General features: G+C 35.5%; 2 protein-coding genes across 2 annotated transcripts; one reads left to right on the forward strand and one right to left on the reverse strand.

Annotated features, from left to right (window-relative positions):
- The first annotated feature begins 76 nt into the window (after window positions 1–76).
- LOC127092892 (S-adenosylmethionine synthase 2) lies at window positions 77–2610 on the forward strand. The gene is made up of 2 exons (XM_051031783.1): window positions 77–286; window positions 1082–2610. Exon 2 carries the CDS (start codon window positions 1084–1086, stop codon window positions 2254–2256), a length of 1173 nt encoding a protein of 390 aa, XP_050887740.1. The 5' UTR covers window positions 77–286; window positions 1082–1083; the 3' UTR covers window positions 2257–2610.
- A 363-nt stretch (window positions 2611–2973) lies between these two features.
- On the reverse strand, window positions 2974–5890 carry LOC127092895 (uncharacterized). The gene is made up of 2 exons (XM_051031785.1): window positions 5035–5890; window positions 2974–4908 (listed from the first exon to the last, which is right to left on the reverse strand). The coding sequence occupies exons 1-2, from the start codon at window positions 5537–5539 to the stop codon at window positions 2990–2992; spliced, it is 2424 nt and encodes an 807-aa protein (XP_050887742.1). The 5' UTR covers window positions 5540–5890; the 3' UTR covers window positions 2974–2989.
- Between the last annotated feature and the right edge of the window lie 11293 nt (window positions 5891–17183).

Consider the following 17183-nt stretch of genomic DNA (forward strand, 5'->3'; position numbering starts at 1 on the left):
AGAATTCTCTAAGTAATTATAGTTTAAACATAAAAGAAAAAATAAGAAAAAACTATTATAAAACAGAAAAGAATATGCGTAAATAACGGGTGATGAAAAATGAAAAATCCTAAAATAAACATGCAAGATAAAATTGAGAGATGGAGGAAGCGAGATAGAACGATTCATCCGTGTGCGTTTCTCCCTCTTCTCCTTCCAACCCAATATATGTACTCAACACTTTCCATCTACTTTCTTCCATCTTCCATTCAACATTCTTCTCTCTTCTCAAAACATTCACATTAAGGTAAATCTCTCTCACTTTTATGATCTGTGTTTTTATTGCTTTTTTATGTTAATGCAAATCAACTGCGATTGCGAATTTGGACTCGTACTCATCCTACAATCCCAGATCCATCGCTTCATCTCGATTGCCAATTTGCGACTGTGTGGAAATCGAAACAATAATGTTTAATCTATTGAATTTTTTGTTTACTTATTAGATTTGATTTTCTCAACTTATGAACAAGAGAAATTCTAGAAACTATAAAATTATCACGTTGTTTTTTGTTAGCCGGAGATTTCTCACATTGAATTAGATATGAATTTAACTCATATGATATTAATATAATATAGGTTTAAATATGTTTTAGTTTGAGTTTGAAGCTTGATGATTACACTCATAGTGCACAGTTTTGTAAATTATTAAATAATTCTATAATATTTGTGAAAAAATATTAATAGTCAATAATATTTTCTGAAACCCCGAAAAATATTTGACATGTCGACGCCAGTAATAATTTTAAAAAATAAATAAATTAAAGTAATTTCAAGTATCAGTGTCGGTTTGAGACATACACCTAATATAATTTTTTAAGCAGCAGATCAATGGATTAAACTTTCTTTTCGAAGGGGTTGGGGGTGGACGTGTCTGATTAATAGAGTAAATTTTTATGTGTGAATTATTGCGAAAGTTGATTCATGTAACCGACCCTACTTAGTGGGATAAGGCTTTGTTGTTGTTGTTGCTGTTGTTTTTATTCAAGTCAATTAACATCAGTGTATACACTTGGTTTTTTTTCCTTCTTTTTATGAACAATAGATATGGAAACCTTCCTCTTCACCTCAGAATCTGTAAACGAAGGTCACCCAGACAAGATCTGTGACCAGGTCTCAGATGCCATCCTTGATGCATGCTTGGAGCAAGATCCAGACAGCAAGGTTGCCTGCGAGACCTGTACAAAAACTAACATGGTTATGGTCTTTGGTGAAATCACAACCAAGGCAACAGTGAACTATGAGAAAATAGTCCGTGACACTTGCAGGGGTATCGGGTTTGTGTCTGATGATGTTGGTCTTGATGCGGACAAATGCAACGTTCTTGTCAACATTGAGCAACAGAGCCCTGATATTGCTCAAGGAGTTCACGGTCACTTGTCCAAAAAACCAGAGGATATTGGAGCTGGTGATCAAGGCCACATGTTTGGATATGCCACAGATGAAACACCTGAACTAATGCCACTCACGCATGTGCTCGCCACTAAAATTGGTGCCAAGCTCACTGAAGTTAGAAAGAATAATACATGCCCATGGGTTAGGCCTGACGGTAAAACCCAAGTGACTGTTGAATACAAGAATGATAACGGAGCTATGGTCCCTATTCGTGTGCATACAATCCTCATCTCAACTCAACACGATGAAACTGTCACAAATGAAAAGATTGCTGCAGATTTGAAAGAGCATGTTATTAAACCTGTTGTCCCTGCTGAATACCTCGACGACAAGACCATCTTCCATCTCAACCCTTCGGGTAGGTTTGTGATTGGTGGACCACATGGAGATGCAGGACTCACAGGAAGGAAAATCATTATCGATACCTATGGTGGCTGGGGTGCTCATGGTGGAGGTGCCTTCTCAGGAAAGGATCCAACCAAGGTTGATAGGAGTGGTGCATACATTGTTAGGCAAGCTGCAAAAAGTGTGGTAGCTTCAGGACTTGCCCGTCGCTGTATTGTGCAGGTTTCTTATGCAATTGGAGTGCCAGAGCCACTTTCCGTGTTTGTCGACACTTACAAAACTGGAAAGATTCCTGATAAGGATATTTTGGCTTTGATTAAGGAGTCTTTTGACTTCAGGCCTGGTATGATTGCTATCCATCTTGACCTCACAAGAGGTGGCAACTTTAGGTACCAAAAAACTGCTGCTTACGGGCATTTCGGACGCGATGACCCTGATTTTACATGGGAGACTGTGAAGATACTCAAGCCCAAGGCTTGATTGAGTTATGGCATTTTCAGAAGTGATTATTTTATCATGGTAATCATCTTTCTGATTTTGGTTTAAAATAAAATAAAATAAGAGGAGCTTCGTTGTGTGTATATATATATATACATTATAGGTGTGGACTGGAGGCGTTTGCACAATAGGAGCATCCAGCATTAGTTACCACTTTTGATTTTGATTTTACTTTAAATTTCTTTCTGGTTTTGTTTTTACCATTTGGCTATTGTTTTCTTGCAACCGACTTGTGTTGTTGGTGTAAACTTAGAATATTATATGTAATTCATTTTATTCATATACTTTCATTACTTCAATATATTCAATATAGCAAATACCTTATAATTTGTTTCATGTTGAGTGTAGTCTGGCAGAGTGCATCCAGTATCATGATCTTTTATTATTATGTTCCTTAGGATTAGTTATAAATGGCTTTGGCTTCTCGTTGAGACTTATTATTTATGAAGAGTTACCTTCATTTCCATATAACTCCAAGAGGGTGGCTTCCCTATATGACAACATTGTTTATTGCTTTTTTCAAACGATCTCGACAACAAAGTTATATTGTCCAATTTTAGCAGGGCCGGCCCAATCAATCTGGAGGCCCTGTTTTAATTTAATAAATAGGCCTAAATCTAAAATATATATATAATTTAATAATAAAAAAATACACTAAAAATTCAAAGTATTGTTTAAACTAATAATATCTTTTTATACAATATAAAGTTTCTAACTACTTAAAAAGAGCCTTCCTCCTAACACTTTTTGAAGCAAATTCATCAACCAAATCCTCATATTTTACTGTCTCCAAAAGATCATTTTCAACTGCTATCAACGCCAATCCGTTAAGTCTTTCTTGTGACATGGTAGACCGCAAGTAAGTCTTTAACAACTTTAATTTTGAAAAGCTTCTTTCTGCAGAAGCAACTGTCACAGGAATAGTCAACAAAATTCTATATGCAATAACTGTATTAGGAAAACAATCCAAGCCTTTTGAAAATAATAATATATCAGTAGGTCTTATGATTTCTTCAGGCAACATTTGTCTTAGTAACTTTAATTCCTCAAAAAATTCATTCCCGTCAATGTCAGATTGCTCATTATGTTTCAGTACTCGTTCAAAGTTACTACAAAAAGACTTCAAAGTTGCATCATCCAATGATTGTAACTTGTGAGAAGTAAACAAGAAACCAAAAATACTTTCATACTCTTGGTATTGCTCAAATCTCTTATTAAGAGAAACAACAGCTTGATCAACAAGGTAAAGAAAATAATTAACCCTGAAAGATTCCTCTTCAGATAGCTCGACTGCTGGTGTATTCAAATTCTCATCAAACTGTCTTTTTCTTTTAATTATACGCCTTTGAGGAAATATTGGAGCGATATTCAATTCAACCGCAATTTCCTTAGCATTAACCAATGCCTTATGAAAACCTGTTTCTCTATATCCTTCAAAAAATGAAATCAACTCCTTTATTTTTTCCATAGCAACATCAATAAGCATATCCTTTTCCTGTAAAAGCTTGCTAACAAAATTAATTGCAGATAATATTTCAAACCAAATAATTATAGCCATCAAAAATTCAAAATCACCAAGCTCATTAGTTGCTAAGGATTTAGCTTCATTTTGTATCTTAGGATCGAGATCATGTTCTGACACTTCAAGTAAAGCTTCTGTAAAATCTGACATTTGAGTTCTTATAGCTTTGACACTTTCAACACGACTTTCCCAACGAGTGGATGATAATGATTTTGGAGTCAACCCTTTTACATTATCTTTCAAAATTTGCCATCTCTTTGTTGAATTAGCAAAAATTGTGTAAATGCGTTGAACAACTCCAAAAAAATTCCTAGCTTTATTACAAGAGTTAGCCATATCACACAATGTCAAATTAAGACTATGACAACCACAAGGAGTATAAAAAGCTCTTGGATTTATGTCTAAAAATCGCTTTTGTACACCTTGATGTTTTCCTTTCATATTTGACCCATTATCATAACCTTGTCCTCTTACATCAAATAGGTCGAGACCAAGTTCTTTCAATTCATTTTGTAAAACATCAAAAAGCCCTTGACCAGTTGTATCATTCACATTCAAAAATCCTAAAAATGATTCCTCAATGCTAATAGAAGTTGAAGAAACATCCACATATCTTATTATCAAAGACATTTGCTCTCGGTGACTAACATCCGGAGTACAATCAAGTATTACTGAGAAATACTTTGCTTGTTTGATTTTTCTAATGATTTCAATTTTAATTGCAGAACCAAGTAATGAAATCAACTCATTTTGTATTTTATGTCCAAGATAATGAGTGTGAACTTTTTGAGTTGTAACACGTCTAACATGTTCTTGGATAATTGGGTCAAATTCAGCTAACATTTCAATCAAACCCAAAAAGTTGCCATTGCTATCTTCGTACAACTTTTCCTTAGAACCACGAAATGCCAAATTATGTTTAGCAAGAAATTTCACTATTGAAATAACTCTTTTTAAAACATTTTTCCAGTGATCCTTTTCTTTCTCAATTAATCTTTGAGTCGTTTTATCAATAGTTTGAAATTTCTGCAACCTTTGACGATACTCATACCAAGTAGTCATATTCTTAACATGTTCCATGCCTAACTCGTGCTCTTTAATTCTTGCACCAACATGTGACCAATCACTATAACCCTCATTTGCTAATTGTCCCCTACCAATCCCATTTTTTAAAACTTTACAACAGAAACAAAATACTCTATCAAGCTCTTTTGAATAAACAAGCCAATCTCTATCACACTTCTCTCCATTTGCTAAAGCTCTAGTATACAAATTAGTCGTAAAGCGTCGATTCCAATTATCTCTAGGACCCCTCACAATAGAATTATCCCGTTTAGGCCCTTTCATAACTAATAAATCAATCATTTTAGGTTGAAGACGATCCCAATTTCTTGGATCAAATATATCGTAATCAACATCATCATCATCATCATCATCATCATTAACTTCCTCAAGATTATCATCATCATTATTAACTTCATCATCGATAGATACACTATCAGCATTATCATTTTCAATAGGCACACTATCAACATTATCATTTTCAATGGGCACACTATCAAGAATTTCAACATTAGTATTATCAACATAATGACTTTCATTTGGAACTTGTGGTTCTTTTATCAAAAATTTATCAAGAGCTCCTGCTTGAGATTGAATTAACTCTTCAATTTTTTTCCTTTTCTTACGTTTATCATTTCCACATTCATACTTTCTATTCTTAGGAGGCATAATAGGAGGCATAGTAAAAAAAAACCTGGAATATCTCACAATGTCTTGTGTCCGCCAATGATCAACTCTGCAATATTTACTAGCAATCGATCTATTTGTAGCCTCGTTGTTAAATTAAGTTCCTACAATAAATTATTAATTAGTGCAAGCAAAAATAGTACCAGAAAAAAAAAACATGTTTGTAATCATCATAAAATGGGATTATTAATAATACTTTAATTATATTATCACTATTTTTACTAACACTACTATGAAATATACAGAAAATAAAATGCTCCAAAATTAATTATTTTTAATTTTATCTTACTGTTGTTGATATTTTCTATTACAATTAATTCTAAATTTTAGATTCTATCATAAACTATTGTCTATTGAGATAATTGAATGAGTCACACACATAGAAATGACATACTCTTGACACAACAATATAAAAAGCACTTCTTTGACAGCTTGCAATCTTTCTATCACACTTCTTTGACAACTTGCAACCTTTCTACTTTTCAATTAGTTTTTAATATGAACTAATCAAAACTCAAAAGTATAAAGTAATAAAAAAATACAAAATAATCTCATAACTCATTATTCTACTTATACCATTTATTTGACAGCTACTACTCGGCACTCACTATTCTCTATTCATTTCTCCATCTCTATTCTTTTCTTCTTTCTTCTTTGAAACCTAACTTAACCCATTTCTTCTTTTCTTTTTACAGTAAAATTAACTCAACCAATTTTAGAATTTTAGGAGAAAAAAAACACAATAGAGCCATGGGAGAAAGAATCATAAACCAAGAAACACATACAAGTTTCTATCTATGTATGTTCTTTCTTTAATTTTATATTTTTTTTCTTTCAAAACATGAAGATAAACTACTTTGATTTGAACAAACTTACCGATTAAACTGCACTGCCGTCGTCTCACACTCTCACCGTCGCCGTTTTGTTTTTTTCTTTCTAATATTGTTTTGTTTTTGGTTTATTATGTGATGTATATAAACAACTTTGTTTTGGGTTTCTTTAATGCCGACGTTTCATTTTCCTTGGCGTCTTTTCGGTTTTAGGTTGCGTTTGGAATGAGGAAAAATAATATATATTTTAAATTTTTTCATATTAATTAGATTTAAAAAAAAAAAAAATAGGCCCCCAAAATTTTGGGGCCCAGTTCCATAGAGCCTGTTGCGCCTGTGAAAGGCCGGCCCTGAATTTTAGACCTAAAAGACCATTTCATAAAATAAAGTTTACATATTCATTAAGATGAGTAAATTCAGAGATAATGAAACTATACAAAGAAAAAGTTATTTTCACATCATATTGACAGGGAGGGTGAATCCCCTATTTGGGCTATAGGTCCAGTTCTCGAAAGCATATTGACATGGAGTCATTAATTTCTCCAATGAAACATTGGAAAATTTTATCTCATACTCCTACATTTTTTTAAAAATATAAATTTTATCCTTAGTTGTTTTTAAACAATTTACCATTTCACTTTTAACCATTCAATTGAAACTTATGAAAATTGTATTATTCACCATCGTAACGGAACACATTAGAAAAGATTTCCGTTATATTTTTTTCCCTAAATCGGAACACTTTGTGGAAGATATCCGGTTTAGTGCGTAACGTGTTCCGGAAAACTTACTTGAAGAGTTCTGGTTCAGTTTAAAAAAATACCATTCCGGAACACTTAACATATGTGTTCCGATTAACAGACTAACATATAGCGGAAGTCTTTCCGAAAGACTTCCGATGTGTTATTTCTATGATCCGAAACTCTTCTTTGAAGTATTCCGGTTTGCATTGCTAATTTTTTTTGTGACAATTTTTCATTGTGCAGGTATAGAAATTCTTCCCCAAATATGTGTAGATACTTCTGGTACTTTTTCAACTACTTAAAGATTTGGTACACGAGAAGAGGTGATCAAGTGGATTAAAGAGGTTGAAATTCATAATAAAGTAACCGTTATTATCACTCGTTCAGATACTGAAACAAATAAGAGAGGAAAAAGTAACAAATTAATATTTGATTGTGATAAAAGTGGGAAATACAAGGATACTGATAGTGGACCCCAAAGTGCGTCCAGAAAATGTGGATTCCCATTTAAAATCAGGTCGACTCCGGCGAAAGATGAGTCTGGTTGGAAGATTGATGTAAAATGTGGGATCCATAATCATGGTTTACCTGATAGATTAGAAGGTCATTCCTTTGTTGGTAGGTTGACAACGGATGGGAAGCAGTATGTCGTTGATTTGACAAAGAGACATGTACCACCTAGACACATATTGTTTTCCTTGCAAGATCGAGATCCAGAGACGTCACTCGGATCACGTAAATATTCAAGCATAAGAGTATGGTAGAAAAAGAGATAAGAGGTCCTGGAAGTGAGATACAACATTTATTTAAGCTAATTAAGGATGCGGGTTATGTGTAGTGGAGTAGAAAAAAGAATGACTCGGAAGTTGTGAGAGAGATATTTTAAGCTCATCCTGATTCAGTTAAGTTGTTGAATATTTTTTCTATTGTGTTAGTTTTGAACAACGCCTATAAGACAAACAAATATAGACGACCTTTGTTTGAAATTGTTGGCATGACATCAACCGAGTTGACTTTTGCTATCACATTTGCGTATATGGAGTCTGAGCAGACAAAGAATTTTTGTTGGGTATTGGAGAAACTTAAAGAATTGTTTGTGAAGAAAGATTTGTGTCCACAAGTGATTTTGACAGATAGAGATCTTTCTTTGATGAAAGCAATTGAAATTGTATTTCCTAGGTCGATTAATTTGCTATGTAGATTTCACATTAACAAAAATGTTGGTGCAAAATGCAAGCAATATGTGGTGAATGACATGCAAAAGACGATCGACACATTATGGATGAAAGTTGTTTGGGCTAGTGATGAGGTTGAGTATGATCAACAGTTGCATCAACTTGAGCAGACATGTGTTGATTTTAGTGGATTTATTAATTATGTGAAAGACACATGCTTGACTCCACATAGACAGAGATTTGTTTGAGCATGGATTAATCGAGTGTTACATTTGGGTAACACGACGACTAATCGGTATGTGTTATATTTTTTACTATGTATTTTTTACTATGTGATATTTTTAATATTTTCAATATGTATTATTTTTAGGGTTGAATCTGCTCATCACGATGGGGCGGGACCAAACAAGGATGCGAAACACAATAATACACTCCAGGTATCCATCGTCTATATCAAATGGAGTGGTGGACAATGTTGTCGGATGGATCAAAGCAACAATGCTCTGATGGTAACTAATCCAATCAACATCAATATCACTAGCCATCATACAATCAGGAGGTGGGGTGGAACATATTGTCTGTATCTGAACTGACGTATACATCTGTCAGGAAAGTATGGAACAATCATGTCACTCCACTTCAAACACTCCTTGTACAAACATAACTCCTCAAACTGACGTTATACTCTATGATCCTCGAATGAATGTCATATGACGTCGGCAAGTGTCATCTCGTCCAAAATAGGTCACAAGTCATCCACCTTCAGGACTCCTTGCTTATAGGATCATCTCATCGCTCAAGGAAGACCAAAATTATCAGTTGGTTTTCAATTCTCTCCTCTTTTTCCAACTGTTGGAAAGTACTCGTGAATCCAGAACTGTTACAATATAAAAACATAATACAAAAAATAAGTTAAATTCACATACTTTATAAAATTAATTAACATATAATAAATAAAATTAAATGAATACATGTAGGAGAGTAGGATATCCATCGAGATGCTTGCAATTGAACATGGAAGCATCTATGAGGTATCTGTAATGGGTAACCAACACAGTTGCTCCCCAACTGTATCATGAACATCTCTCTAAGTCCATAAACAGTAAGAGGTATCGTGCATCGACAAGCGTAAAGGCCTTGTTGGCAAAAATTATGGAACCCGCCAACATCAACAAATACGCTCTAGTCGCATATGCCCAGCTAGAAGCAAATCTATGATGTTGTTACCACAAGAAATCTATAAGGCAGGTTAAAGGCGTAATCAATGAAAGTGCCTTATGAATGTAAGGTTTATACCCCACCAGGGGGTGGTTTGAAGTGTCTAAGATAAGTAAGAGAGAAAAACATAAGTCACCAGGAGATAAAACCGACAGAAGAATCATGTGTGGTCGAAACCCATTATGTCGACTGAAATGAAGACTGGGACTTAAGGAATTTCTGGTTGCGTCAAACACACGGGGGAAAGGGTCGACCTAAATACCTAGGCGGGAGAAGTTTGAAATTTAAAGTGACTAGCGGTTACAAGGAGAATAAGCGCCAGAATATGGAGCAGTTTGCAGAACGTGTATGGAGCAGTTTGTAGATCGTGTGGCGCGACGCCTGCTATTTTTTAGAAGTTTTTGGCCTATAGGCAGTTTCTTTAGTTTAGTATAAATAGGATATCCCACGAGGGGCTCTAGGTGTTCACCCTGTACTAAAATCACCTATAAAAAAACTTCTCATTCCCAGCGCGAGGAAGCAAGAGTTTTTAAGAGTGCTTTGCACGTGAATCACCATATTTATTTCAATGCAACTTCCTTATTTTTCAATTGTTCCCGTTGAACACTTTATTTTGATTTCATTTACCTTCGAGTTATCACTTTACGTTGTCGTCTACGCTGTCGACACTTATTCTATTACGATAATAGAGTTCACCAAAAGTGTGTTCATCGTGTACGTCTTTTGAATGTTGTAGTGTTGTCGGTCACGAGTCACCCATAGGCTATCGCATCATTTAAATATTTCGTGTGGAAAAAGCCTGTGCTTGTTCAATACTTTGTCGGGAGTCGTTCCTCACAAAGGTGATGATCTGTCGAATTGAATAAGCCACACTCACACTAGTACATGTCTTAGGATCAACTGGTCAATCCTGCAAGTAACCCTCAGTTGTAAGGCCTAGGGAGGACCAGCGGTTGTTTACCAATTTCCACAGTAAACAAAATGGCACGCCCAGTGGGACGGTGCTAGTGCAGTTACGAAATTGCATGAAACTTAGAAGTGGCAAACTATATAGTAAGCCACAAGAAACTTTGAAAATGTCAAACTCCAATACAGATGAAGTGCCACAAGGGACTTTATCCACTACGGAAACAGTAATCTCGCAGGTTGCAACTTTGTCGCCGATGACAAGTGCAACCTCAACGATGTCGACTACGGGTGCGGTTGGAGCATCAGTCTCTTTACCTCCACCTGGAGGTTCAGGATCAACGATAACGACGTTCAGATCTTATGTGCCTCGCTTTGGCACGACAGATCCTCTTTACGGAATGTCGTATTCCTTAATGCTAGGATATCAGTCAACATCAAGTGCATCATTGTTTTCAGACAACGCTCAAAATACTAATCCCTCCTTGCAAGGATCAGCGTAAAGGGGCAATGTTCGGAATAATACTAAGAATAGGACCATGCCGCTGTCGAACACTTCCATAGCGGTGTTGAGGCAGCAAATGGATGATAGTAACCATGAGTTGGTTAATATGTTAACTAATCCAATGGGTACAGTTTTTAATCCTGTGATACAGGAATCTGCTGAAACAAATAGGCAGGTGGCAAATCAATTGACGCGCTTGTGTAATTTTCTGGGGGCACCGGCTCGACAGATGGCACAAGTGGCTAGACAAACCGTTCCTGTGCAGATGGAGATAGGGGCAGCGGAAGATGAGACAGTCCACGAGGGACAAATCCTTAGACCCCAGCAAAATCAAGGCGTTGAATTAGGAGTAGCAGGACGTAACCAAATGGTGTTGGTTAACCGACACCAAGATGCTGATCAAATTGTTGATCATCATCGACAAGAAGACTTAGCAGTAGAAAATAATTTGACAACTATTGTCGAAAGGATTATGGCTAGGAATGGTATGAGTGCTACATTGCAAAGGCCACTATATGCTTCCCCGTTTGCTGAATTTATTCTCCAAACCGAGGCACCTAGAGGAATGAAAGTGCCTAAGTACACTAAGTTTGGGGGAGAATCTGGTGAGTCGACAATAGAGCATATTGCCAGATACCTAACAGAGTCAGGAGACTTAGCTCATAATGAGTGTTTGAGAGTTAAAAACTTTCCTTCCTCTCTGACTAAGGCTGCCTTCACATGGTTCACTTCTTTGGCCCCAAGCTCGATCGATTCGTGGGCCAAGTTAGAAAAGAAGTTCCATGAACAGTTTTAGGAAGGACACTCCAAAATTAGTTTGGCGGAATTGTCTAGTATTAAGAGAAGGTTTGCTGAGAGCATCGACGACTATCTGAATAGATTCAGATCGTTAAAGGCCAGATGCTTCACGCAAGTACCCGAATATGAAATTGTTCAGATTGCTGCTGGGGGGTTAGATTATTCCATCAGGAAGTGAAGAGTATGTCACAATTGGCTGATAGAGTTCGACATCTCGAATGGCTAAGGTTAGAAAAGGTTAGACACAATAAGGCTAGGAAAGAAAAAGTAGCGTTTGTCGACTATGACGCGACGAATCCAATATATGAGGCTGATTATACCTCATCGACCGAATTAGAAATTGACGTGGTTGAGTTAAAGCCAGGATCTGCCTATTGTCGCACCTCAAAAATGATGATAATGCGATCCCTCGCGATGGGACGCGGAAAAATGTTAGTTCGAACAGAGTCGCCACCGAACTTTATTTATCCCAATGAAGGGATAGGAAAATATCGAGAAAACCTCTATAGATAAGAATAATGGTCGTCGCAACCATATTCGGGTTCGGGAGTCGATTACGCAAGGGGAAGGTATTAGCACCCCTCACGTCCGTTGTACTCAACGGGAACCTCTTAGTCTGATTTTGCTATTTGACTGTTAATTGACTGTTTATCTGCTTGCTTCGAGTTATTAGAATTGATGATAGATATGGATGAAGACCTCAGGAGGGGGAAATGGGAGGTTTTTTTTATTAGTGTGCTCGCGAAGATACAGCAATCTCCTGCCTACTCTCGGTGGAGGCTCTAGCACTGGTTTGTTGGGCGCATTAGAAAGGATTGACAGTGTTCTTTTGAATAGGTTTTGGTCACACGGGGGTGACAAGTTGAATTGATGTGTTTGGGTTTGATGGTTGATTGGTTTCGATCGCTCGGGGGCGAGAAGTTAGGTTTGATGCGTTTGAGATGTTTTTGGAGAACGACGAAAGATTGAGCAATGTGGTGTTCACCAATCGTCCAATTCTTTCGAGGAGTAATAAGACGTCCGCCTTCTATTCCCTTTTCGTTCGAATTATTTTTGAAAGTTTATTTGTGGATGTTGAATACGCACGGTAGTGAGGCGTACGCCCCCTACTTGCTAATTCAAGGAATAATGAGGCGTACGCCACCCATTCCCTTATCCAAGTTTATTTAAAGTGTTTTAGTCGGAAGTCGATAATTTATGCAATATGGCGTACGCCAATTATTCAAATAATCGAGAGATGGTGAGGCGTACGCCTCCCCTCTTTTATCATCCGAGGTTTAAATTGTAAAACGAATGTTTAGATGTTGGTATTTGATTTGTGAAAATAATTCGTATTTGAATTGGTAGGGTTGGAAGAGAATTTGATTGTGGTTTTGATTGGATGACGAAGATTCGAGCAATATGGCGTACGCCAATTATTCGAATAATCGAGAGATAATGAAGCGGATGCTCACTATTCTCCTTTTCATCTGAAATGTGGAATTAAAAGGGTTTAGGATTTGTAGTTGATTTGAAAAGATGTGATTTGAACTTGTATAATTATTAGGGTTTTATTTGAATGACGAAAATCCGAGCAATATGGCGTACGCCAATTATTCGAATCATCGAGAGATAATGAAGCGGATGCTCACTATTCTCCTTTTCATTCAAAGATTAATTAAAAGGGTTTGGAATTTGTAGAAATGATTTAAAATATTATGATTTGAAGTCTTATGGTTTGAATGATTTGAATTTGGAAATTATATTTGATTTTGAAAAGTGATTTGGAATTGTGTGGTTTAAGATTTAATCGGGTGACAAGAACTCGCGCAATATGGCGTACGCCAATTATTCGAGTAATTGAGAAATAGTAAGGCGTACGCCTCCTATCTCCTTTTCATCCCAAGTTTATGTTTAAAAGAAAAAATCTTTTGAAATTGAATAGTTTGAAAAGTGGTTTAAATTTGAATTTGGAAATTATATTTGATTTTTAAAAGGTGATTTGAAGTTGTGTGATTTAAGATTTAATCGGGTGACAAGAACTCGCGTAATATGGCGTACGCCAATTATTCGAGTACTTGAGAAATAATGAAGCGTACGCTTCCTATCTCCTTTTCATCCCAAGTTTATGTTTAGTAAAAAATTCTTTTGAAATTGATTTGGTTTGGAAAAAGATTTGAAGTTGTGTGATGAATGAAATGAGTTGAATTGTGTTTTGTGTATTATTTCATCTACTCGATTAATCAATAATCAAGTAGGTTTCATTGTAAGGAAGCCCAAGAGTAAGCTATGTGAGGTTGATGGCGATGCCTAGGAGCGATCGACTTACAAGGGTGTTTAAAAATGGGCTCGATGTTGAATCGAGAATTGTATGATGTGCTTTTTGAAATTGGTTTGTGTTGTATGATGAATTGGAATTGAATTTATTGAAAATGATTTGAAATTGAAGTAAAATTGAAGATTGGCTTTATGAAATGATACTGATGGTGAAACATGAAATAGTTTTTTCCTTTTTCTTAAATTAAATGGGTTAATTGAATTAATTAAAAATAATTATCAAAATTATTTAATTAAATTAAACAATTAAGTTAATTAAAGTTGATTAATCGCAATTAAATTAACAAGAAGTTTTAACCAATTAATTACATCTAGAGAAAGAAAAAAAAAGATAATGATATAGATTTAATTGGTATGTGTTCAGGAAGGTGTGTTCGGCACCGATTTAAGCGAGATAACAATTATTGAGATAACAATTATTGATATTATTCGCAAAATCATAACTCGGTGATATATCATATTATTGATTTATGGAATTTGGTGGAATGTCGGCATGGGATTGCTGAATCCATTTAATTAATCGGGTTTAAAAGATGAATAACAAACACAAAAATTTCTTAATGGGCCTAATGCTAAAAAACCAAATATTGATATCTAAACTTAACAAATTACAGACCCAGATTTTAAAATAGAATATGCAAGGAAAAAACCCCTTTTTTTATAATCCAGCAAACATACACACATTACCCTGGTCATGATAAAGCATAATAACAGAAATAACACTTATACCACAAACTTCATAATCTCAATCAAATGGAAAATCGAAATCGAAACATCACCCAATCATGTGTTCACTCATAAGTTGCATTCACAAGTTGCATTCACAAATCTAACATGAATAAAAATGATTCCTAGTTTAAAAAATCCAACCTAGTCTCATGAAACAAAATCGAAATGAATTAAAACTCATAATGAATTAAAACTCATAATATTGAAAGCACATCCTGTAATCATATGGAAATAATCATAAACATCCTAACAGTGGACATACTCTCATAGAGAGGAAATCAATCAGAACTTCAAACCAGTTCGCGACCAGATGAATTATCAAACACCAAAATACATTTAATATACTCATATCGAAATGCAGCAGAATAAACCAACCATTAAAACCGAATCAAGAGATGAAGTTCAAAGGAAAATCCAACCGTATCTACAGCGTCAGCTCGCCCTTTTCACCGATGACCCCGAATCGTGCTTAAACTTTGGCTCTGTGTTCAACTCCGCTTCAGCTCTAATCTGAATCACGAATCTCGTCGGTATGGTTGCCGGTTCGTGTCGTCAATCTGCGTTTTAACCAAGAACCGAATGGAACCCTTCGATACCACAATCAACCCAAAATCCAATTCCAATTGAAAACAAACGCATAACCTGCATAAAAAACAGACAAATCCGACATAACGCAACACAAGCTTCACATATTTGGAAGCGGAAAAACAGAGTTTGATTCGAAAATGTGAATTTTGATACGGTAGCGGCGGAAATAGAGGGTTATTGGTGGGAGATTGGTCGTTTGAGGAGCGATTGGGTGAGGATCGGCGATGCTTTAGTGAGAGCATGCAGAGCGAGGGCGAAGAGGGTTTTTGCTGTTGGGTGGTGGTGACGAAAATGAAGGGTGTTATGGTGGGTTGGTGAGCGTGAGAGAGATGATCAATGGTGTGGGTGGAGATTCGGCGATTGTGTTTTTGAGGTGGTGAGGGTTTGGAAGGCGAATACGGGGAGGGTTTCGATGAAGGCGCTGAAGGGTTTGACGGTGGTTTGAGACGATGAAGAATCTTAGCGGTTTGATGGAGGTGTCGGTGGTTGTTGGTGAAGGGGTTAACGGCGGAAGGTGAAAGGATTTAGGGCGAAGCTTGTGCAGTGGCGGCGGTGGATTTGGGCGATGGTTGAGAGACGACGAAGGGTTTTTTTGTTGTGGTGAGGGCGAGAGAGTGAATCTGAGAGTGGGTTGTTGTTAGTGAGTGGAATGAGAGTGGAGAGGTTGTTAGTAGTGGGGCAGGGACAATGGAGAAAAACGTTAGGAATTTGTTACTTACTGAGTTTTTGTTTTTAGTGAATTTGATCCAACGTATAATATATACATACCCCTTTTATATTTTATTATTTACAATAAATCAAAAAAAACTAATTAATACTAAACTAAAAAAAACTAATTAATGTTCAAAAATCTAACTAATAATTAAAAACTAACCAATATTAAAAACTAACTAATTCTTAATTAAATAACTAATATTTTTTTAAAACACTAACTAATAACTACTATTTAAAAAACTAATTAAAATCTAAACTAACTAATATTTATATAAGAAAATTAACTAATAAAAAACTAATTAATATTTTAAAAGCTCTAACTAATATTTTACAAAATCTAACTAATATATAAAAATTAATTAAAATATTTTAAAAACTAACTAATAAAAAAACTAATTAATATTTAAAAAAACTAACTGATATTAAATTAAATACACTCTAATTATTTTAATTAAATATCTAAACAAAAGAAAATGACCAATTAAAAATAGAAATCAATTACCAATTTTATTCGGAAAATTAAGCCAGTCACCCAAAAATTGTTAGGACAAAACACATTATTTGAAAAATACACTGCTTTCCTCAAATTTTAACAATTCAACCGATTTTTCCTGTATTCTCAAATAAATTCATTCTGACTGACATTTCAGGTGTTATTCATGATGCAATGTATGTCATGCTATGCGTATGATGCTAAAATCGAAATGAAATTAATTCTACTAGAAATTAAAAATGCCCGGACAAAATTGGGGTACGACACCTATGAGTGTCGATCATTACTTCGTGCGCAAGGAAAAAATACCGTCGAAAACAATCCAAAATTCCCTTTGAAAACTTATACTTTTGATGTGACAAAGTGTGAGGAAATTTTTGATTTGTTAGTTAAGGATGGCCAAATGGTGGTGCCACCTTGTACTAAAATACCACCTTTAGAACAAAGACAAAAAAGAGGATTTTGTAAGTATCATAATTATCTTGGTCATAATACCTCTAATTGTTACCTTTTCAGGGATCTGGTTCAGAAAGCGATTCAAGAAGGAAGGCTGAAATTTGTTGGCTGCAGAATGAAGATCGAGGTTGACCCTCTCCACCAGAAGGCAACTCTATTTGTGGAGT

This window comes from Lathyrus oleraceus, chromosome 6, assembly GCF_024323335.1.
Source record: "Lathyrus oleraceus cultivar Zhongwan6 chromosome 6, CAAS_Psat_ZW6_1.0, whole genome shotgun sequence".
Lineage (NCBI taxonomy): Eukaryota > Viridiplantae > Streptophyta > Magnoliopsida > Fabales > Fabaceae > Lathyrus > Lathyrus oleraceus.